The 22350-nt window shown below is 38.7% G+C and overlaps 1 protein-coding gene across 2 annotated transcripts in view; it reads left to right on the top strand.

Moving 5' to 3' along the window:
* The window catches only part of LOC104131492 (FAS-associated factor 1), a 92195-nt gene that overhangs the window by 7246 nt on the left and 62599 nt on the right, over window positions 1–22350 (top strand). For both annotated transcript variants that reach the window (XM_035900199.1, XM_009644658.2), the window contains one exon: window positions 10770–10838. In XM_035900199.1, the coding sequence (XP_035756092.1) occupies window positions 10770–10838 (69 nt within the window). The remainder of the gene's footprint in view (window positions 1–10769; window positions 10839–22350) is intronic.

Below are 22350 nucleotides of genomic sequence, written 5' to 3'. Positions count from 1 at the left end.
TGAAGTTCTTAAGAGATGTTTTGAAACTAGAACAGAGTACGTTAGCCCTTTAGTTATTTTATATAGGTTTCATACTTTACCTATTGCAGGAAACAATTTGTAAAGACAAGAATTCTGAAACTGAGTCACCTCTATTATTTTTTTTTTTTTTTAAAGGTCAGGTTGTTTGTCTGAGCAAATATCAAAGGTGCCATATCAGCTCAGATCGAAGACCCAGCTGGCCTAATGTCTCATCTGCAGCAGTGGCCGGTCCTTAGGAAAGAGCCGAAAGAAACATGATTTGAATGGATTTGCTTCATCCTAGTTTCTGGAAGTCAGCACTTTAAGAGCTTGATGATAGGGTTTTTATAAGACTTTGGAAATAAACTGTGTCAGCTTGAGTTAGTCTTGTGTTCTTCAGAGATGTCTTGAGTAGTTTTGTGATCTATGACTTTGCTCTGTAGAAGGTGTGTTCACTTTTCCTCAGTGCATCATATATATTCATGTATATACTAATTCTATTGCATATACTTTATTGGAATTTCTGCTATTTCTTATGTTACAAATGTCAAATTTGTCTGAACTGTAGAAATCTTAACACCTGGTTTGCACCCCAATAAAATTAACCAAAAAGCTAGTACCAGCAGTGTGGGAATGTGAGGTGGATTTAACCTTTAATTAAGGTCAAATTTAAAGATCTAAAGAGCAATCTGCTGTAAAAAAAATTAATATTTAAGTTCCTTTAAAATTTTGGGGACTGTCATCTGGTCCTGGTGGTTTGTTCTATATGTCTGTCCTGACAATTAAGGATGAGAGAGTTCCCTGTAGAGAGCAGCTCTGTTACAGGATGGTCCCTAAGTTCCTCTGTAGTGAATATGAGTGTGCAGAATTCATTTAGCTTGTACAGTATGCCCTTACCTTCTTTAACTACTTCTTTAGTATCTTCTTCCTTTGGTCCCACTGACTTGCTGGCAGGCTTCCTTGTCCTGATGCTTTTAAAAGCTTATATAATTTTTATGTCTTTAGAGAAATTTTTTTTTGCAGTCCTTGTTGGCCTGCATTATGGTATGACCTGTGCTTTGCTGGGATTTCGGTGTTCTTCTGTTTTCCTATTTGAGATACCATTTATGTGTTTTGAAGAATATGTAATAGAATCATAGAATGGTTTGCGTTGGAAGGGACCTTTAAAGGTCACTTAGTCCAACCTCCCTGCAATGAGTGAGGGGTACCTTCAACCAGATCAGGTTGCTCAGAGCCCTGTCCAGCCTGAGCTTAAACGTTTCTAGGGATGGGGCATCTACCATCTCTCTGGCAACCTGTTCCAGTGTTTCACCACTCTCATAGCAAAAAATTTCTTCCTTCTATCTAGTCTGAATCTACCCTCTTTCAGTTTAAAACCATTACCCCTTGTCCTATCACAGCAGGCCCCACTAAGAAGTCTGTCCCCATCTTTCTTATAAACTCCCTTTAAATACTGAAAGGCTGCTATAAGGTGTCCCCAGAGCCTTCTCTTCTCCAGGCTGAACAACCCCAACTCGCCCAGCCTTTCCTTACAGGAGAGGTGTTCATCCCTCTGATCATTTCTGTGGCCCATTTCTTATGGTCCTGTTCTTTACCGAAAAAGTATGAGTGTTCATGGAAAGCTGAGTAAAATATTTTTATATGGATTCATACTCTTCCTTTATGTGCTTACCTAGAAAGTGCCTTTTATTTATTCTTTAGTTGTTTTTAAGGTTCTGCTTTTGAGGCAGTGAGGAGAAAGGAGATGACTACAAATATCCAGTAAGCAAGAGTGTTCATCTGACCCCTGCAGTTCTTCTCTGTTTTCCATCAGTTTTTCTTATGTGATAATGTATAAGATTCTGTAAGAGCAAAATGACTGTGATTCAGGAAATCTTGGGAGTTTTACCTTTATCAAGGTACTGCTAATTAAGCATTAAACAAGCACAGAAACTTCAGAATAATTCTAACTAAAGCATTTTGTAGTTGTTGGGTAAAGGCTTTAGGAAAAACAAATGGGTTTAGTAGTCCAGAGTACTAATTAATGGGTACTGTCTTTTGTTTTGGTTTGTTTTTTAATTCAGTTTGAGCAGTGCTCTTTGTATGTAGTACGTGTGGCTTAAACAGACTGTTAGCATGGGGCTTGGGAGACTGGAATTCATGTCTCGGCTCAGCTGATGGGCTTCCTAGGGATGTGCCTTCATGGTATTCTGAAAACAGAATTTGCTCCAGAGTCTTGAGAGTGTTCAAAGTCTGCTGGAAACCATATGAAAGTGGTTAACGTGGTGCCAAGTTAGCTAGTTCTGCTAAGAAGTGGTTAGAGCTTCATGCTGCCAGTTTAGACTTTGTACCCTGCTTGCTTTGTTCAGAAGGCTTGCAGTCATCTCAGAGCATGGGCAAAGTTCAGTCTTGTCTGCTTGGTAAGTAATAGGTAGAAATGTCTTCTGTGACCTTCAGAAATATATATAAATTTTTTTTTTTTTCTTACTCCCCATTCCTCCTGTAGAAAGGGACTAATGCGTCCTTACTTTAGAGTTTTGTCTAAGGTGATGCTCAAATTGTAGAACGGTGATTCTTGTAAATAGTTGGGGGTGTGAGTTGAAATGCTTGGGCAAAACTTTAGCCTGGCATATTTGCCTAAACCCTTTCTCAATTTCTGATACTGGTAAGTGTATTAGCTTGTTTTCGTTAAGTGAACAGCTGGTGAATCTGCTTAACTTTTACCAGATGGTCTTCCGAGTTATGTAAAAACAGAGAAGCATCCTTATCTCTTCATTTAGATGCTTGCAGTAGGTGACCTTTCAGTTTGTGTCTCTGTTGATATGCCTGGATGGGTTTTTTTGGCATTTGTCTGAAACAGAAAGAAGTGAAAGTTAATTTAATAACCAGGGATGACTCATAATAAGACCAGTTTCATTACATGAGTAGGGTTGTTGCAAGGTTAGAATGATAGGGGATGCCACAGAGGGGCATGCAGGTAGCTGGTGTTGCAGCCTGTGGAGGTAGTCCTCATCCCAGAGTCCCATCTGTCTCAGAAGAGCCGAGGTACCAAAAAACCTCAGTTGTGAGCATCCAAGTGTGCCCAGAGGGGAGCTACACAGGGATCCTAAATCTGATATTATGGTACTTAAGCTTTTACTTGCTTTGCTGAGCACATTGGCTTAACTACCTGGTTTTGGGGAACAAGTGTTATGCTTTGTTTCCGTTGATTTGAGTTAACTACCATTGCAACAGCGTATGTGTGAATTTTCAAGAAAGTTTTCTCACTTACTAATATGTCATAGGTGAATTAGTGTCCTAAAGCTTTCTGGGTTTGAGCAGACTTCTAGCAGATACAATCTGGAGCTGCCCTTGGCTGCTTTATAGACCTTTAATTATTATCTTTGATTACTGAACCATTATTGTAAGGGATGGGAAAAGGAAGCAAGGTACTATGTTTCACTCTAGAAACAGGAAACTCGAGGTTGGGTTGGTTGAAAACCCTACATCCAGAAATCTCATTTTTGTTAGGAATGCTAGAAGAATCTGGAATTCTCTTTCTAAGTAGAAGTAGTTGCCACACAGCAGGCTGCACTTGTGTGCCAGGAGGCTGAGGGAAGCCATTCTTCCCCTCTGCCTGGTACTGGTGAAACCACTGCTACCAGGAGTACTGTGTGCAGTGTCAGTCCTTCCACTGCCAAAGTGGAGCAAGTCCAGTGGAGGGCTGCCTAGGTGGGGAGGAGGCTGGAGCATGTTTTGTGAAGGGTGAGATTAAGGGAGCTGGGTTTGTGTAGCCTGGATGGGAAGGCTAAGGGGGGACCTAGTTGCTGTCTCAATTATACAGTGGGTGATAGCAGACAATATAGAATCAAATTTCTCTTGGAGTTGCACAGTCTGAGGATGAGAAGCAGTGGATACAGGTTACAGCAAGGGAAACAATAATTAAATATAAGGACTTTTTTTTTTTCTCAATGAAGGTGATGAAGCACTGGAACAAGCTGCCCAGACAGGCTGTAGACTCTGTCTTTGGAGATATGCACAACCTGACGGGAAGCTGAAGTGTGTTTGTGAACTGATCTGTCTGGTTGTGACTGAAGAGGTGAATAAAACCGCAAACTAGGTGTTGGTTATTTTGGAGAGGAGGTATGCAAGGAGCTAAGCAATACCCTTTGCTATATCTCATATGCTATTTAGAACAACTCTGAGTGGGTTTTTTTGGTTTTAAGCTGCTGACCTTGAGAATTTAGCCATCCTTCTGAGCAGGTTAGTGGCCTGTACTTTCCCATGCTTCTAGTTTGTTTTATCTTTTGAAGAGTAAGTTACCAAAGGGATAGTGGTTTGATTTTAACAATATTTGTTCTTTGCCAGCGTTTTTGATTTCTCTTTAAAACTTCATATATCTTTATGAAATAGAGTTAGCTCTAGTTGCATTGCTATATCTAGCGATAAAAACTTATTGGGTACTTTCAGAAGTAAGCATTTTCTAGGGTGCTGTCTGTGCAATTGCAGTGTATGGCGATGTATTAATGCTGGCTTCTGGGGGTTTTGTAGGAGATCCCAAAGGGCGAAAACTTCTCTTCTTAGGTGATCTCACGCATTGAGTCTTGTGGTGCCTTAATGTAGTTGTTTCTTTGGGCATTGTAGTTTTGTGTAAATATTAAAAAGATGGACTGAGCTATAGTTGCAACAAAATGCTGATGGCAGAAAGGTCTTTTCCCATTTTTCATCCAGCACAGGAGAGTCTCTATCAGCTGTTTCAGTGTCTGAGGGTAGGCATCAGATTGAATCACAGTAGCTTAGTCTTATTCTGAGACAGATGGATGTGATATTAGCAAGAGGGGAAAAAGTCTGTAGTTGACAACTGGTGTGACTCTACCCTGGGGGTCAGTTGTCTGAGTTTGTTGCTGTTGGGGGTACTTGGAGCTATGGCTCCAGTTTTATCCTTTTGGTTATCTGGATGTGCTGGTTTTGGCTGGGGTAGAGTTAATTTTCTTCACAGTAGCTATCATGGGGCTGTTTTGGATTTGTGCTGGAAACAGTGTTGATAATACAGGGATGTTTTAGTTATTGCTGAGCAGGGCTTACACAGAGCCAAGGTCTTCTCTGCTTCTCGCCCCACCCCACCAGCGAGTAGCCTGGGGGGGCACAAGAAGCTGGGAGAGGGCACAGCCAGGACAGCTGACCCCAACTGACCAAAGGGATATCCCACACCATATGACATCATGCTCAGCACATAAAGCTGGAGGAAGAAGGAAGGAAGGGGGGGACGTTCGGATTGATGGCGTTTGTCTTCCCAAGTCACCATTACTTGCGGTGGAGCCCTGCTTTCCTGGGGATGGCTGAACATCTGCCTGCCAGTGGGAAGCAGTGAATGAATTCCTTGCTTTGCTTGCATATGCGGCTTTTGCTTTACTTGTTAAACTGTCTTTATCTCAACCCATGAGTTTTCTCACTTCGACCCTTTGGATTCTCTCCCCCATCCTGTTGGGGGGGAGTGAGCGAGTGGCTGTGTGGGGCTTAGTTGCTGACTGGAATTAAACCACAACAGTGGACTGAGCATGGTACTTGTATTTGCATCTGCTCTAAATTACTGTGGGCGACTGTAGCTAAAGATGTTAATTGCAGAGTGAATGTGGAGATTAGTTAGGCACAAAGTGAGGTTTTTATTTTTTTCCAGCTGACTTTTACAGGAGAGAGTGGTGCACAGTGTAATTCACAGCCATCTGTCTGCCTGATTTTAATGGGCCTGAACCTGTTGTGCAAAATGTTCTAGGCTAAAGCCTGGTTTGGGTTAGCTTAGAGGTGGTCCCTGACTGGAGAAAATATAGCTACTGTTGGTAGTGAAAGGAAATACAGAGTTGTTCAACAAAAATGTTGAGAGGGGCAGACTTCTAAGTCCTCCATATCTAGCTACTGGCTGTTAGGCTGAATGTGGTCGTCTGGATGCTTTTGACTGCTGCGTTTTGCCTTGGCGAGAAGGGGAATGGTGCCACAGGTGAAATAAATTCTGCCTTGCTGCCAAATACCATTTGCTCCCAGCTTCTGTGCAACAACTGCCACCCACTGTCTGTCGGGGCAACAGTAGTCTGACTCTGTATTTGAGTCAGCAACAGCTGTTTGTTGCTATCCTGGCTTTTGCAGAAGTAACAGCCCGGCTCTCTGTGTTAGGAGCAGCAGTTGTCCCTTCCAGCTTCGCTCTGGAACAACTGCCTGGATCTCAGCAGCAGGTGCAGGAGGAGCATTTTCAATGGCAGCTGCTGCCAGATGGGGAAGTCAGCTGCTTTCCTGTGGTGTGGAGGTAGGCTAAAGCCTGCGCTGCTGAGGTACGGGGTCACAGGGGGTCTCGAAACCCAGATCCAGCTGTTACGGCTGCTGGGGTCAGACCACCCTGCGAGGGATTTAGAAGAGCGAGTCTGTCATCCTGCATTACAGCTTTTTGGAAGCAGCTCCTAGGTTTGTCTTGAATGCCTTGAAGTCTGCCTGCCCTCTGACTTCTCTCCTACCGAACTGTTTCCTCAGTGGCTACTTTGCTGCTTTTACGTAACAGCGATTAAGGTTACTGTGCCAGTGAAATCGGACCCCTAATGGTCAGCTGTGAATCTTTCAAGGGTAAGCTCTCCATCGCCAAGGTGCTGGTTAATTTGTGAAGCTACCTGAAAAAAATTTGGAGAAGCGCTCTGAAATTTTATTATACACAAGTCTAAATCTGCCTGATGGAAACACTTACCTGGCCTGGAGGAGCAGGGTGCTAAGAAAGTTCTTTTAGCGTTCAATAACTTTATCTTCAGAATCTGATTTTATGCATTCTGTGCAAAACAATAGTTTTCTCATCTTCATGTTCATTTTCTTCTTGTGAGGTCCGAAAAAAACACAGAAGAGACTCCACAGTCTCTGGAGCTGGAGCTGCTGTGAAGGTCAAAAATGCTCTCCTAGATGTAGAGGAAATGCAGAGAGGAGGAGGAGGAGAAAGAACTTGTTCTACCTTTTCTTCCCCTTTGTCCTTCAAAACAAATTCTTTGGTTTCTTTTTGATGTGTAAAGGTTTACAAATCAGTGAGCCTTGAAGGTTTTACCTTTACTGTGGTGGTTTGTTTCTTTCAGCTTGATGACTCGGAGGCTGTGCTGGTTGTTGATGGAATCAAGAGTTAGTAGTATTCTGGTAGGAATTTTCTTCTGAAATATTTAATGCCTTTTATTAAGTAGGTCTCTCATGAAAATAAAGCTGAAGAAAATCTGTGAATAAAAAATTCTCAACTAGTATCACTTTACTTGCTTAGTAACAAAGATGTGGTTTTGAGTCTGTGGAGCTCATCTACTTTGCTGTATTTTGAAGGTTTTTTTCTTTTGTTACTGCACAAATTTAACGTGATTTTTTTTTCATATTCAGTTATTTTTTCTTTGTTTGTTTCTTGCCTGGGTAGAATGAAAGACATAAAAACAAGCAAAAAATGTTTATGTAAGCTCTGTGGCTTTTAGTCTGCCTTCCTAAAAAACTAAGACATAGGCTTATGGTGCCCAGGTGTCCCCACAAGTAACTTTTGAACTAATTAAATTCTTCCAAATTTCATGAAAATACAGCCAGGTAACATGGAAAAAAGTCTATCAAAAGAAGCCCTTATAAATATTACAGCCATAGGAAAAGCTTAAATCAGCCCTTGTAATTAGGGATGAGAGACAAACCCACGAGGAACCAGACTTCGTTAGTTTTGTAGCAGTCCAGGTTGTTTTGGGACTAATCTGCCACTCCAGGAGTCCTTGATGTCATGTCACACTTGCCAGTGAGGGACGGCTACCTGCTTGCTTTCATAGGGAAAATGCAAAAGGTGCAAACCAGATGATTTTCATGAATTCATCTTGCTTGGTATGATGCAGTTAAGAAAACCCCCACCTTTGTTTCCTTTTATGTTTAAAATAGTTTACATTTTTTAATTGGTAAAAATTTTTTTTTGTCTTGTTGAAGTTAGGCTGGTGATCATGACTTGAGGCAGGGATTTGTGTATGGCAGTGTGTGGTGTCTGAATTGATTCTCCTGCTTCATGTTGAAATATTATTCTGAAAAACATTAGTTTGTTGCAACTGTGACATTAAGAGGGTGTTTTTATGGTTACGTTGATAAGTAGCGTTCATTCACTCATTGTCATTCAGGAATGTTTGTCTTCTGTTTTATTGACAACTAGCAAAAATAGTTTATCTGGAAAGTGAAATCTTAGTTTTAGAACTCCTCAAAATTAAATGTTAAAAGTGACTGTAAAAATGGTCCAAGGGTTTTCAGTAAAACCGCTTTCTTTGGCTGTTAAGAATTCTGATGTTTTTAAAATTTTTAGTTACCGTTTATATCTGTCTGTTCCTGTTACCCCAATGACTCTGTATTGCGAAGGGGGAAAGAGCTGGGGTTCTATTTTAGATTGTAAATCACCAACAAGATGATTTAGGAAGAATGTAGACATAAAAGTGAATTAGTTGCTTAATTACTCTGCATCCCCTGTGATGAGGTAACTCCTTTCATTGTGTGCTCTGGCAGAAGGGTAAGCTAATTCTGTTTAGTTTATCTCAAAAGTACGTCAAAGTGAGCTGAATTGATTTGTGGTTAGTATGGGCCTAAGAGTGTGAATATGGACAGTTGCTAGTCAGCTGAGCTGCAGGGGTGACAAGGAAGAGAGAGCAACTAAAACCGGTATTTGAGCCTTGCATTCGAAGTACCCTCTTCCTCAAGACTTCATCTGCACAGCCCAGGGTTGAAAACAACACATTGTAGGTTGGAACACAGCTTAGTTCTTAGAAAGGTCATGCAGAGTTTGCAAGGCTGATAAATGAGAAACAGTAACTCTTTATTTCTGTAATGACCTGAGTTTTAACTGTATTTCAGTTAACTGTAACCTCAGACTGTCACTTCTGCAAAACTTTTTCTCAAAGTAAGATTACTTTGCAGCAGAGCTGTCGCCATCAGTTTCAGTGGCAGGTTTATGGTCATATGAACCCTCCTGCGATTTCAGAAGTGACAAGCTCAAGCCCTGCGCTCCTCAAGCTTACCTAGCCTAAGTGCATATAACCTTCACATTTCTAGGGAATGTGTTAAAGTGTTGTCTCTTTTTTAACTTCAGAAGTAACTGCAAGAAGTACTGGAAGGCAAGATGATGCTTCTGAAGCGCAAAACTGTATTTTTTTTTTTTAATATTTTTTTTTTAGCACTCCAGAGGCAAAGTGGGTGAAATTGAGTATTAGCACAACATCCTGTGAGCTATGGAAGAAATTTTGGCTTGTTCCATAGAGAATCAGTCTGGCCATGAGAGCACTGCAGATCAATAGAAACTGCTGCCTCCCCTCTGCAGGCAAAAAACCATCTAAAATGTTATCTTGTGATCCTTGTGGTCCTTAGGACTTGTCCATTTTGTGCAGACATACCTCATGTAATGCTTCGTAAGTGTGGAATTCTAGAGTGCTGAATTTGGAAAGAGAGAATTGGCCTTGAATTTCTCTGTGATTTCTTGTCTACTTTTTGTTTCTTCATTGTTGTAAACTGGGAGAAAAGAGCATGGAAAATGTATGACCTGATGGCTTTTTATGTCCTGGGAGAAAAAAAGTGTGTATTTCTGTGCCTAGCCCCCTTTTTCTCCTATCACATAAAGGAAAAACACGACTATATATCTTTGGAATCAGGAACCGATCTGTTTGCAGATATCTAACTCTGTATTATTACTGTTGAAGGGTTGGGGTTTTTTAATTAGTTTATATAAACTTCTTTTTTATATAACTGTGTGGTGGAGCAGAAGGAACCTGATCATATTTCAGATCTTGTAAAAGTCTGAACTTATCTTGTGTGCTTGAATACAGAGCATAGCTTTGATTAGGATGAAAGATAAATTCCAGAAAGAAACTTAACTGTTTCCATTTTTCCCCTCTGGTGAAATATATCTGATATCCTTCAATATGAATGGTAGCAAATATGTGGCAGAATGAATAGCCATGCTCTGCCTGCTGAAGTTGAATGGTTGAAAAGGTATGGGTATCAAAAAAAGAATGCAGGATGCTGCATCAAGGATTTTTTTCTGAGTAGAGGTGCTCTCTTGCATTTGGAATTAAGCTCAATTTACAATACCATTTTGTGGGACATTATCACTACTTCAAAAATGCTATTGTATTAGATTTCTTGAACTAGGTAAAGGCAGCGTATAGGGCTAGAACAACATGCAAGCATTCTGTCTGAAAGGAAAACATTGTAAATGTTTCATTATGTGGTCTTCATTTTAAATAGTTTCACAAGGGGTGCTCGTTTGTACATGCTGTAGTAAGCTGGCACTTGGATGATCAAAAATTCATACTCGCCACCTTATTTTCCTCTTACACTGCGCTGTGTAACACCCAGAATGTTTAGGTGTAGAAGATGATGGTGGAGGCAGTAGGGTTTATATATATGTTTCTGGCTTTAGCCTAAATATTTCTGCCATCTCAAATATAATTTTAAGTCTTTTTGTGCTCCCTTTTAAGGCAGTATGAGTCTTTCATAATTTTGAACATAGAATTCTCAAAACACCTTTATGGGACAGCACTATTGTCCTAATTTTACAAATAACTACTTTGTCTTGCTTCTGTAGGTGCCTTGCTCAAGGTTACACAAGAATCCTCTGGTGGAACAGGGAATTATATCCAAATGTTTGAAGTTTAAATCTTGAAACCTGATTTCTGGAATACTCTCTCCTAACAGAAATGAAAGACCTTTCCTGTTGTTCTGCTGAAATGAATTACATTTTAAGTATTAATACTCTGATTTTGATCAATGCTTTTAATTCTGTTGCTGCTTCTTTTTCTTTTTAGGCATGTACTGGTATTGAAAATATTGATGAAGCTATAACGTTGCTTGAACAAAATAACTGGGATTTAGTGGTAAGTATTCTAAGGACTTCATAGCTCAACTTCATGTAACAGTGATGTGCCATCTTGCTGAGATAGCTGCTATCTTTATTTCAAATTCGGGTGTGTCTCTTATGCCAGGGGCAAGTAAGTTACATGCAGACTGTTTCTGGTCTGTTAAAACCTCATTGCCAAGTTAACGTGATACTGAGTTGTAAATACCCTGGTACACTCTGATTGTCTATATGCTTTTTTGATTTGTTTCTTTTCCTTTATATCAGTGTTTCATATTGTGTTTAGTTTCCTTTCTGGTTAATTGTGTGCATAATTTTGTAAGTAGTATAATTAAGGGTAGCATTTTTAGAAGACATCTTGTGTATACACACAAGATTTTTGAGGATTTAGGTGCCTATGGAAGAAATGGAAGGTAAAACAATTTCTTCAATCTTTTGTATGATCTTAGTTTAAAAATAAGATAGTTGTTTTTCTGTTGTTAGTTGTTATGCAGAATTGAGTCAGAGATTAAGGCCATACCTTATTTAGATTTGGTGTTATCCAGACACAGTTAAACACAAACAAAAAACCCAACAAACTAACTCATCCTAAAAAAAATCTATAGTCTATTTTGTAACAAGGTTCAACGTGCAGACAAATAGGAGAAAACCAATAAAACAAGCAAAACAGTCTTAGGTATTTTAAGACTCTGCATAGGATTATCAGGATGAATAAAGAAACTATTAATCAATTTTGTTAAGGTTTAAAAGTGTGAAATAGAACAAACTTAATTAAAAAGCAAGTGATCTTCCTTTAAACTGTAATACCTTTGATTTCTTCTTTTTTTTTTCCCCTTCCTTTTCCAAATTAGTGATCTTTGGACCAGTCCAAATTATGAGAAAATTATTGAAAAAAAGTAATTAGATTTTCCAAAATTGACAGTGGATACAGTTTCAACTGTCTGCCAGGTTGTGTTCCCAGCATACTGTTTAGAGTGTTCTCGCTGATTTAAGAATGACAAACTAAGTATCACAGAGGTTAGGGTGGGGTTTTAAACTGAGTTTGTTAGAATGAATGTTGTGTTTCTTTTAAGGCATGAGGATTAAAATGACTTGTAACATTGTAACCTCTTGTAAACAAACTCTATGTACTCCAAACACTTGAAACTGAATGTTTAAAATTAATGTTGGCCAAAGTAGATGAGTCTTTATTTTGCAATGTTGTGGTATCAGCAAGAATGAGACACCAGTGAGCGAAAGGGAGCGCATATCATCAGTCTTCAAGCAGAAAAACTCAAATGCATGTTGACAGAGTGCTATAGTTAAAAACATTTTTTATTGTAGTAGTTTGTTGTGACTTAGCATGGGCTGTTTTGAAAATTAAAGTGTTCATTGGAAGGCAAGGAATAGCTTTATGCATTCTGTCCAGGTTGTAAAGTTCTCAATACAATGCAATATATCAGTTGGGTGTGGTTTTGTAAATTGTAAAGTATATGCTTTACAGTAAATTCTCACAGGTAGGGTTTAATGAGAGAATTGTGATGAAAAATGGTAAGAACAACTAAAGGCATTTGTTTTTGTTTTTTTTTTTTTCTTTTGAGACTCCAGAATGAGAAGAAGGGGAGAGTGAAGTATTTAAAGCTATGAGAATGGCTACGGGAATAGCTTTAAATACTTAATTGTATTAGTGATGATGAAATGATCTAGAAGTAGAATATAGTGGGAAAAGAAGTAGTGGCCAAAAAATGCAAGCTTAAACAAGGCATATGGAAAGTAAGAAAGGAAAGAAAACTAGGGATGTAAGAGGTACTTCAGGAAAGTACACAGATCTTGAAACTAAACAGAAGATGAATGGGAGGAGTGCCTATGAAAAGGAAATGGTAAGTTGTGGAAGGAAAAAAAAGATTGGGGACAGTACAAGTGAAGAAGCTGCCTTAAGAGTCTCTCACTAGGACGACACTGGCTCCTTTTTATTAAAGCAGCCTTCTTGTGGAAAAAATGGAGTGAAAACCAAATCGTGCTAATCTAAAAGGGAGTTAGAAGCAGAAGAGTGAAGAAAGAGGAGAGACAACAAAAGAAATGTGAATGTAAGAAGAAAGGAGTTGCTAGCTTGAGAGAGAATCAAACATCTCTTTGTTAGGCAAGGGGTTTTAGCATTTCAGAAGTCAAAACAGTACATGAAAAAAGGCTGACTTAAGAGAGGTGTAGCATTTTTGATTTTAAAATTAAAAGTGTATGGTCCATATGTGGTGGGGGTGGTTTTGGTTTGGTGGTGTGGGGTTTTTTTGTTTGGTTTTTTTTTTGTTTTTTTTTTTTTTTTAATACCTTTGATTCAGCAGTCAAGTACAGATTCAGTGCAAAGAGATTGGGGGGGAGGGAATGCTTTGTTTTGGTTGAACCAAAAGGTCTTGGAGTTTTTTAACAGAGAGGAAAAATTTAAAAAAAAAAAAGAAAAAATCCTTTTGCTTTGCACTAAATATTTAATTCAATGCAGAACAAAACATGTTTTGGGATTTGTAAGGAAAACCAAACTTGTAGGACTTAGTTAAAAAATCATGAAGACAGTAGTGAAGTAGTGATGATTTTGGTAAGGGTTCCTCTATCATCCTTTGACCACCAGTCTGTTAGGTAAACGGGAAGAACATCATCACTGTCTCCTCTAATTTCATTTAGTTTTGTGCATCTTATTCACAGGCTTATTTCAAGTTCAAGCTTTTGATAAGCATGACCTGAATTCGTAGATTGGGGATGAGCACTTTTTATGACAAATGTATCTTTGTTTAAAAAACCCCAAGCCCACTACCTCATTCTTTAAGTGATTTTACAGTTCTAAAGTAAAGAAGTAGTAGTAAAATATAGTCATACAGGTGTACAGTTTTTTTTTTTTATTTTTTGGGGGGGTGGTGGTCTTTTGGTTCTTTTTTTTTGTTTTGTTTTTGTTTTTTACAATGGGGATTCCTTTACTGCCATGGAATTAAAAAAAATTTAAAAAATCAGAGCTCTGGGTTTGATCAAGACAGCTTCTGCGAGGCACCCAGGGTAATAGGAAGTAGGTTAAGCAAATCCCATCAGGATGTGATCAGCCTAACTTCAGGGGCACTTCTGCAGCATTAAGGAAAAACCCAAAAATATAAGTTAAGGAAGTTCTTGTCTGGGAACAGGTTGCTTTCTTGCTCTTCATTCAGGCTGGCTGTATCTCAATTCCATTTTCCCGTTTGGGGAAAAAAATCGTGCACTGTCAGGGGCTGTGCTAGGGACCCAGGTTGAAGGTTCCCTTGAGCACCTGTTGCTTCTTGAACTCTATGAGGCTCAACTTAAGGGCGTTGTTATTTCATTGGGACTTCATCCAAAACAACCAAGAGCAAGTAGTCCTGGTGAGTTGGAAAGCAGGAGGATCCCAAAACAGAAAGAGTGAAGTACTTTACTGACATAGGCTGACAGAGAAGTACGTGAGAATGCACAGATAGCAGAGGTTATGTAGTTCACAAAACAAGTTTGTAATGTCATGCTACAAGTACTATGTTCTTGCTTAAGCTTTTCTGAGTATTTCTTTTGTTTGCAGTGATGCAATATTCCTGCTACTTATTTTCTCCATACTTTTTTTTTTCTTGTCTTGCTAGTAGATTTTAGTATTGAGGGTTAAAATGTCACCAATGTTTTTCCTGTTACTTCAGTGAGTGTTATTGTGTTTTGTATCTTTTGGACATTTGGTCTTACCTTTAAACAAAGCCAAACCTGAGTGAAGTGTAAGGAACCCCTTGGTTTAGTTTTCCTAGCAGCCACTTATGTTTTTATTAAGAATTCATCTGAATTCCTTTTTCTTCCCAGTTTAGAACTGAAGCATCAACTTCCTATTTTTGAACTGTTAAAGATTACCTAACTCCATTAGAAGTCTTCATATCTACTCCTCTATATGGGATGCTTTAAGGCAACATAAACTGCTGTTAATTTATCTTTGACTTGGAACTAAATAAATAGGATTTAAATGTCCCAGAGTTGCATGTTTTACAGTGTTCAAATCATGCTTGTGGCTGTTTGAAGTGATATAGGAAACTGTCTTTCATAAACATTTGGTTGCTAGCCTTTGTTAAAGCGCTTAAAATTAAATTGATTATGAGAGTACTGCAGAGGAAATCATATGCAATAACAGTATAAATTGCTTGGTGGAATCATGAAGTATAGTCTTGCCAATAATTAGTGTTGCATATGACTTGGCCTTTGTGGTCGTCTGCCGCATATATAGCGGCTCAGGTTTTTTTCTGTATTAGAACACTGTAGCCTAATTATGAGGCTTATTATAGGCTGAGCAATGAAATGTTACAGATGTTCTGTAAGAAACAGAAGATGAACATAGATAATACAATGGTCTCTTCAGGCCTTCATCTTTATGAAACTCTTCTGCAATAAATGGATCCAGCAACTCTCTTAAGCATGCCGGGATTGCTGATGTGTTATTTCCTGAGTGTCATTTCTTTAGATCTATAAATTTACAACCTGATCTGAGGAAATCTGAGGAAGTAAAAGCTAGGAATTTCTGTCTGTTGTAAAATCTGATGGTTTCATAGCTTGCCCGTTTAACTATGACCTTCTGTTTTGGCTTTTGAAGGTAAGAATGAGAGTATAAATGTATCTTAAACTTTGTGTACAGACAATAAAACAAAAGTATGAAAAATCACAACTGTGTCTTTTGAAATGTTTCTGATGATGGTACAAATTTAAAGGAAATGTATTAACGTATTTCTTCACCCTATGCACTATGGTTGTCACATAAGTAATTGCTCCTTGCTCTTCTGATGTCAAATGCCTGTATTTGCGCGTAAAACTTGGTCTGCTCTACCTTTCACAGATTTACTGAAAAACTCAAAATCCTTCATCTATGCTATGACTTTATACTCTGTACTGCTAATCAGAACAGGACTTTTGAATGAAAAGCGAGATTCACCATGCTTATTTTTCTGCTTTTTCCAGTATGATAATTTCTGTTGTTACTCCTGTTCACTGGTTTTTAAACTCTTTTTTTTTCATGTCTTTTTCAATAGGCATTGTAATGTAGGTACTGCTTAACATTGCTTTGGGAAGAAAATAAATTTCATCAAAATAAAGGGGGGTTATCCCATATTCACTTCACTATAAACATGTGTATAATGATTACTAAAAAAACCCCCAAACAAACAAACAACCCCAAACCAAAAAAAACCCAACTGTTTTTATTTTCAAAATATAGTTTAAAATGATCTTTGTGCCTTCCTGCTATACTTGGTTTCATTATTCTGTATTCTGGTAGAAGCTCAAAGCACAGTATAACTTCAGTAAAACCAGCAGTTTAGTGCACCCAGAGACGTGATGACTTGCCGTTCCTGTCATACGCAGCATCCAAGAGTCAGCTGACAAAAAGTGTTTCTATACCTTGGAAAGAGAAAATGATGTATTCTGAACATCTGTTTTTTAAAATTTTAAGTCTCAATTATAAGTTTTTCTTTTGAATGGGTAGCTTACACAGAAGATTGGACAGGCTGGATTGATGGGTCGAGGCCAATTGTATGAAGTTCAACAAGGCCAAGTGTCGGGTCCTGCACTTGGGTCACAACAACCCCATGCAACATTACAGGCTTGGGGAAGAACGGCTGGAGAGCTGCTCAGCAAAAAAGGACCTGGGGTGTTGCTCGACAGCCGGCTGAATATGAGCCAGCAGTGTGCCCAGGCGGCCAAGAGGGCCAACAGCATCTTGGCTTGTATCAGAAATAGTGTGGCCAGCAGGACCAGGGAAGTGATCGTCCCCCTGTACCCAGCACCTTGAATACCGTGTTCAGTTTTGGACTCCTCACTGTCCTTGACACCTTGAGGCGCTGGAGCGTGTCCAGAGAAGGGCAACGAAGCTGATGCAGGGTCTGGAGCACAAATCTTATGAGGAGCAGCTGAACTGTTAACTTCTCCCAGTTAACAAGTGACAGGACAAGAGGAAATGGCCTCAAGTTGCACCAGGGGAGGTTTAGGTTGGATACTAGGAAAGATTTCTTCACTGAAAGAGATATCAAGCATTGGAATGGGCTGCCTAGGGAAGTAGTAGTCACCATCCCTGGAGATATTTAAAAGATGTGTAGATGTGATGCTTAGGGACATGGTTTAGTTGTAGACTTGGCAGTGTTAGGTTAACGGTTAGACTCAATGGTCCAACCTAACCAATTCTATGATTCTAAGATGGGGGGCTTTTTTGCCTCTTGTTGTTTAAAACCTTTCTAAAAATAGAAATGATTTGTCAGACAGGATTTTTTTTTAAATATAAGTACACATTTTCTTTCTATATTTATGTTTACTTCTATGTAATGTTGTCTTTTGGAAAGAAAGAAGTAAAAAAAAAAAACCAAACAAAAAAACAAACCCCAAAAAATTGAACTGAAAAAAATCAGGTAGGGCTTTACAATTTTTCTTTTTTGTTTCTGTTGGAGGTGCCAGTTTAGATGAGAGTCCTAGGCCATTGGCCATTGGCTCTTGACAGTTGTCAACAATCCGTTATTTTTGTCTTTTATTGCTTTGTAACCATTAAGTTAGTTCTTTTGTTATAATGTATAGTAAATCTCAGTACAAGTTGGTAAAACCTAATACACTAATGATGTCTTTTGTCTCTTTTCCTAACTGGTTTGCCCTGCAAAAGCTTTGATGTGGTATTTCTTCATATGTTTTTTTGGATCGATTTGAATTAGTCTGCCTCCAGAAACTAGGTGATTAATTCAAGTTTGGCACACAGCCATTTCTTTTCCTTAAATATGGGACAGTATTGTCATATGTTTAGCAGCTCTTTTGTTTCATTCCAGGTGGGCTGTATTTCAGTGGCTGGAGAACCAGGACTATACATTATAGTGGTCGTGTTCATCACATTGCCCCATTTTATCCTGTATTGTTGGCCTGCTGTTTTCTTTACTTCTGAGTTGCATACTGAACATGGCACACATTTGACAGCACTCACTATGGGACTAGTGAGAAGTTTGTGGCGTGCTCCTTTTGTTAGAACTAGATCTGAGGGATTTTCACCGTTAGAAATATGGACTTATCTGTGTATTAATAACAGTCTCCCTGTGGTCAAATGAGCAGTCACATCTGCCTGTGGGAACTTGTATTCTTTTTTTTTTTTTTAAAGGAGCTCTTAAAGTTTTATTTTGGACATGTGTCCTCTTGTGGATCTTGGTGTCCTGTTGAACATGTTATTGTGTTATTGTCAGCTCAGTTAGCTTATGCTCGCTGTTACTGCACTGGGTAGCCTGAACAGCATTCACAATCCTGTTGCCAGCAGAGCTGAGGAAGAGGGAAGCTCCGAATTAAGTACTGACAAGTAATGCTGGTGGATGGGTGTCCCACTGGTACAAGTGTCCTGTGGGCATGGTGCCTGTTCTCTAGGAAATAACAGGAGTTGCAGGTTTCTTGTGTGTCCACCTGCAGCATTAATCTCTCCTAGTAGGACACAATTAAATTGCATGTCAACTTTTGTTTTATGAGGGACTGCAGAAATCCTTTTTGGAAGTCTTCACAGTACTTTCTGTTAAGTTAGGGATCCCTGTTTGCAAAAATAGTTTGATTTCTCATTCTCTGCATTTCAAGCTTTTTTTGCAGCTCCTAAAGTGACATTTCTGTGTCTTTGAGTAAGCTCAGATGCATGCTGTGTATTTTATGCAGCTGGGTAGTAGCAAAGAAGACTAGCTAATTCTTAAAAAAACCTATGATTATTAAATTAATTGGTTTTATTTGCTTTTGAATACCTTCATCTTGGGTAAACCAAATGTCTCCTTTTTGTATATTTTCTGCATTCAAGACTGTATGATACATGCAGATCTATAGGCAGTTATAAGCATGGTATGGCTTTCCACTTAGCTGTATGCACATTCATCTATTAAAAAAAACCCCCAAAACAAAAAAAAAAACCCAAAAAAAAGCCCACCAAACCAAACACTACCACTAATACATATGGAGGAAATTGAAATTCTTTACTTGCAGAATGAGAGTGCTCCTTTGTCACCCCGGTAGTGTGCTTCAAGGAAGGAAGAATTACCTCTGCTAGCAGCAAGATAGCCCAGTCCTCACGGTCCTACCAAATCCCAACTGCTGTCTTCTGAGACTTTTGGTAATGGCAATAGTTGATACCTCAGGGATCAGGAAAGTGTCCAGTATGTTGCCGCTGTGACAGTCCTTTCACATGACTTCGGCAAGAGCACAGGATTGCAGTTGATCCTGTTGTGTCTCTGCATCCGTCATGGTCCGTTGCCTGCAAGTGGTCTGTTAGACATCAGAAGGTGGTCAACACAGTTTAAAATAAAATGGAGCCAAACCCAATAAAAATGTCATATACCTGTTCTGATACATGCAAGCAAGGAAACAAACATACTAAAGGGAGAATAAAAGTAGCAATGTCTAACTTGTGTGTTCGAAACTTTGGATTATTTTGAATAAAACTGGTTTTATTACATAGGTTGGTCCCTTGGATTTTTTTTTTTTTTTTTTTTTTTGCAAAAAACTTAGGTGGTCTTTGGATTTGTTTTCTTGTTTGGATGACCCTTTGCTCTTTCAAAAGAGGTTGAGAAACACAGCTTGGATCATGTTAACATTGCCATATCTTGTGATTTTTATAAGGAAACCTATGAAAGCTGTAATCAATGCTGTAGCTGCTGATACCGTGTAGCGATCCAGTAATCTCAAGTTTCACAGTGTTCCCCTTTAAAGAAAGAGGCTGGGAAGGGGGCAATTTCTGGCTTGTCTGTAGAGAAAGATTTGAAAACTGAAATTGTTTTCCGCCTCTGTAGTCTGCTATCCTAAAACTTTATTAGATTCCCATGGATCTTGCCTGGGACTATTCAGGTACAAAGAAACCTCTCAAAATGTACTTTACACCCACAAATAATAGCTCAATCACATACTAGACCCAGAGGGATATTTGGTTCCTTCAGTTTATGTCTGTCGTCTTCTTTTTTGGTCCCAAGGCACGTGAAAGTGTAAGAAATACAAACTCTTCTTCCCCAAGCCCTGAGCAAATTACTGTGTCTCATTACCAGGGCAAAGGCTGAGAAAGGTTGTTTGGGAATTTGGTGAAAACAGGTTTAATTTCATTAAAGTGCTGCACTGCAGAAACATGGTGCTTACTTCATGGAAAAAGTCTCGAAAGCCTCAGTGCTTGGAAAGACTTGAGCTTTCATTGTGGAAAACTGGTGCTGTGCAAGTGTCTTTCTTCTCTCTTCATTTCAAGGCACTGCTAAGTTTCTAACATAAAACTTTCATTTGACTAACTGTATTTAGGGCTCATTTTGGTCTACCATATTTAAACAGATTGAATGCATGGGCTGTGCAGTGTACAACTTTATGGATTAGTTAGGGTTAAATACGTTAATTATTTTCTCTTTCAATTTGAAGTTTGGGAGGATGAAAAAAACTGATAGCTCTCAAGGAGGTGGTTTTTTTTTTATTTAAGGCAGTTAAGAGTCATGGCTTTAAAGGTGTTTTCTTTAGTGCTGTTTCATGTATGCTTTGCAGTTTTGTTGATTTATCAGAAGGGACTAATACTCACATTGCTGATTGAAGGAGGGTGTAATGGGGTAAATATTTTTTCACAGGGTAAAACTGGTATAGCTTGAGCAAAGTGTCTTCTAGATGGACACCCTTCTGTTTCTGTTAAACTCACAATATCTGTGAAGAAATTCTTATCTTCCACCCCTTCACAATTTTAGCATATCTAATGGTTAACTTGCAATATAGCAGATAGTTTTCTAGACATGAAGGGGTTTATGTTAATCTAAAATAGTTTTTTTTGTTTTGTAACTATTGATTTTAATTTTTCTAATAGAAAAAGCCTGCTTTATTCACTGGAGGATAACAAAGGGATTGTGATTGTGCTGTATTATCTAGCCACGTGGCTGTGATGATGCATATGAAATTTTAATATCTGGCCAGAAAGACAGCCTCGTAGATTTTTAGGTAAAACTTTGCTGTCAGCATTGTAAAGTAACGTAAGCGGTCTGTCTCCTTTCCAAATAACAGATGGAGTTTAGTTCCTTAAGAAATGAGCTCCTTTACTTACCTTTTTCTTACCTAGTGATCAAACAAATAATGGGACTAATAAACTTAGATGTCTGGTCATGGAGAAAGGCTCTTGTTTCTTGTAATAGAGAAATTTTAGTGTTCTGAGAATAACCAAAAGGCAGCACCTGAGATCACAGTAGTGCCTAACAGTATCGTTGCAGCTATATGCAGGCATTACCCACCCACCTTACATTTTACAAATACTTATTTTCAGAGGCTTGTACCTCTGTATTGGCAATTTCTATGAAGATTGCTTAGCATTAATTTATCCTGAGACATTCAAATTTAGGGGCAAATTTCTAGACTATATTAATAGTGAAGTGTCTGGTGATGAGGTATCTAAAAGTAGTTTGTAGTATATTGCTCTGTGATTAGTTGAACTGAAAATTGCATACATCTTATAAACGTGTTTGACAAGTGATTAATCTGTCATGGAGTCATGCTGGGAATGTATGAGTAGGAGAAAAATGAAGTGAGTTAAATAATTTGAGAACCAGTATCTGTGCCAATGCTGGACTATTTTGCAAGTGAACCTCAATTGTGACAGATTTTACCACAGAAACCAGGAGTCAACTGGACCCATCAGGCTTTTAAAGTAGAGTATTTTAAAAATGGATTTACTTATAATAGTGTTGAATATCTTAACAGTCCTGTCCTAGTTTTATTTAAATAAACTCTCCTTAAGTGGTCCTGGAAGACGTGGGTTGCTGCAGTACCAGCAGTGTAGCACAGGCTGTCAAGAGGTGTAAGGAGAAATACTGTGAGACAAGTTGTAGGTTACATACTTTGGAAATGGACTTTCTGGCTTCCAAACTCTTAAGTGAAATATTGCATAATTGCTCTTTTATTATCGATTAGTGATTAGGCAGTCTGCTGAGTATGGCTAGGCTCATTTGAAAGCTGTGATAGAAGATGTTTCATGTTATAACATCTTTTCAGTAAAGGGGCCTTAGTCTGTAGGCAGTACTTCTCGGACTTCTTGAATTATCTCATGTCCTGAGATTTCATCCCTGTTCGACCTTTTTAGTACTTGCTAAGAGCTAGTGTGTTATAGCAAAGAGTGAACTTACTTATTTATTAAAGCTGAACAAAAAAGTCTGTTGTCGTGGAGTAGCTATCCTCAGCCTGTACTTTTTAGTGTTGTCATTTGAACTTACAGAAAATAATTAGGAGAGGGGGTAGAAGTGTGGGAGTTCAGTACATAGGTATTTTTTCCAGCCATGGCCTTTGTTTTATCTGACTCTCCTGCTGATTAGCTTAATGTTTGAAGGAGTAACAAAATATGTTTTGATATCAAGCGTATGCATTCTTTTCTGTTAAGTTAGAAGCTGAAGCAGTATTAGTATAAAAAGTTGTGATGTTAATGATTAGGGCCAAGATAACTATATATGTGTGTGTCAGAAAGTAGCAGACACATCATGGTCTGCTCTTCTCCCTTTCTTTATGAATAAGTTTTGAGTGGATAGTTCAGAATAGATTATTTTCCTTTATTC

The sequence above is a fragment of the Egretta garzetta genome, unplaced genomic scaffold (genome assembly GCF_000687185.1).
Source record: "Egretta garzetta isolate BGI_Z169 unplaced genomic scaffold, ASM68718v1 scaffold768, whole genome shotgun sequence".
Lineage (NCBI taxonomy): Eukaryota > Metazoa > Chordata > Aves > Pelecaniformes > Ardeidae > Egretta > Egretta garzetta.
Note: the sequence above shows the minus strand (reverse complement) of the source record. Positions and strands in the feature narration are given on the sequence as shown.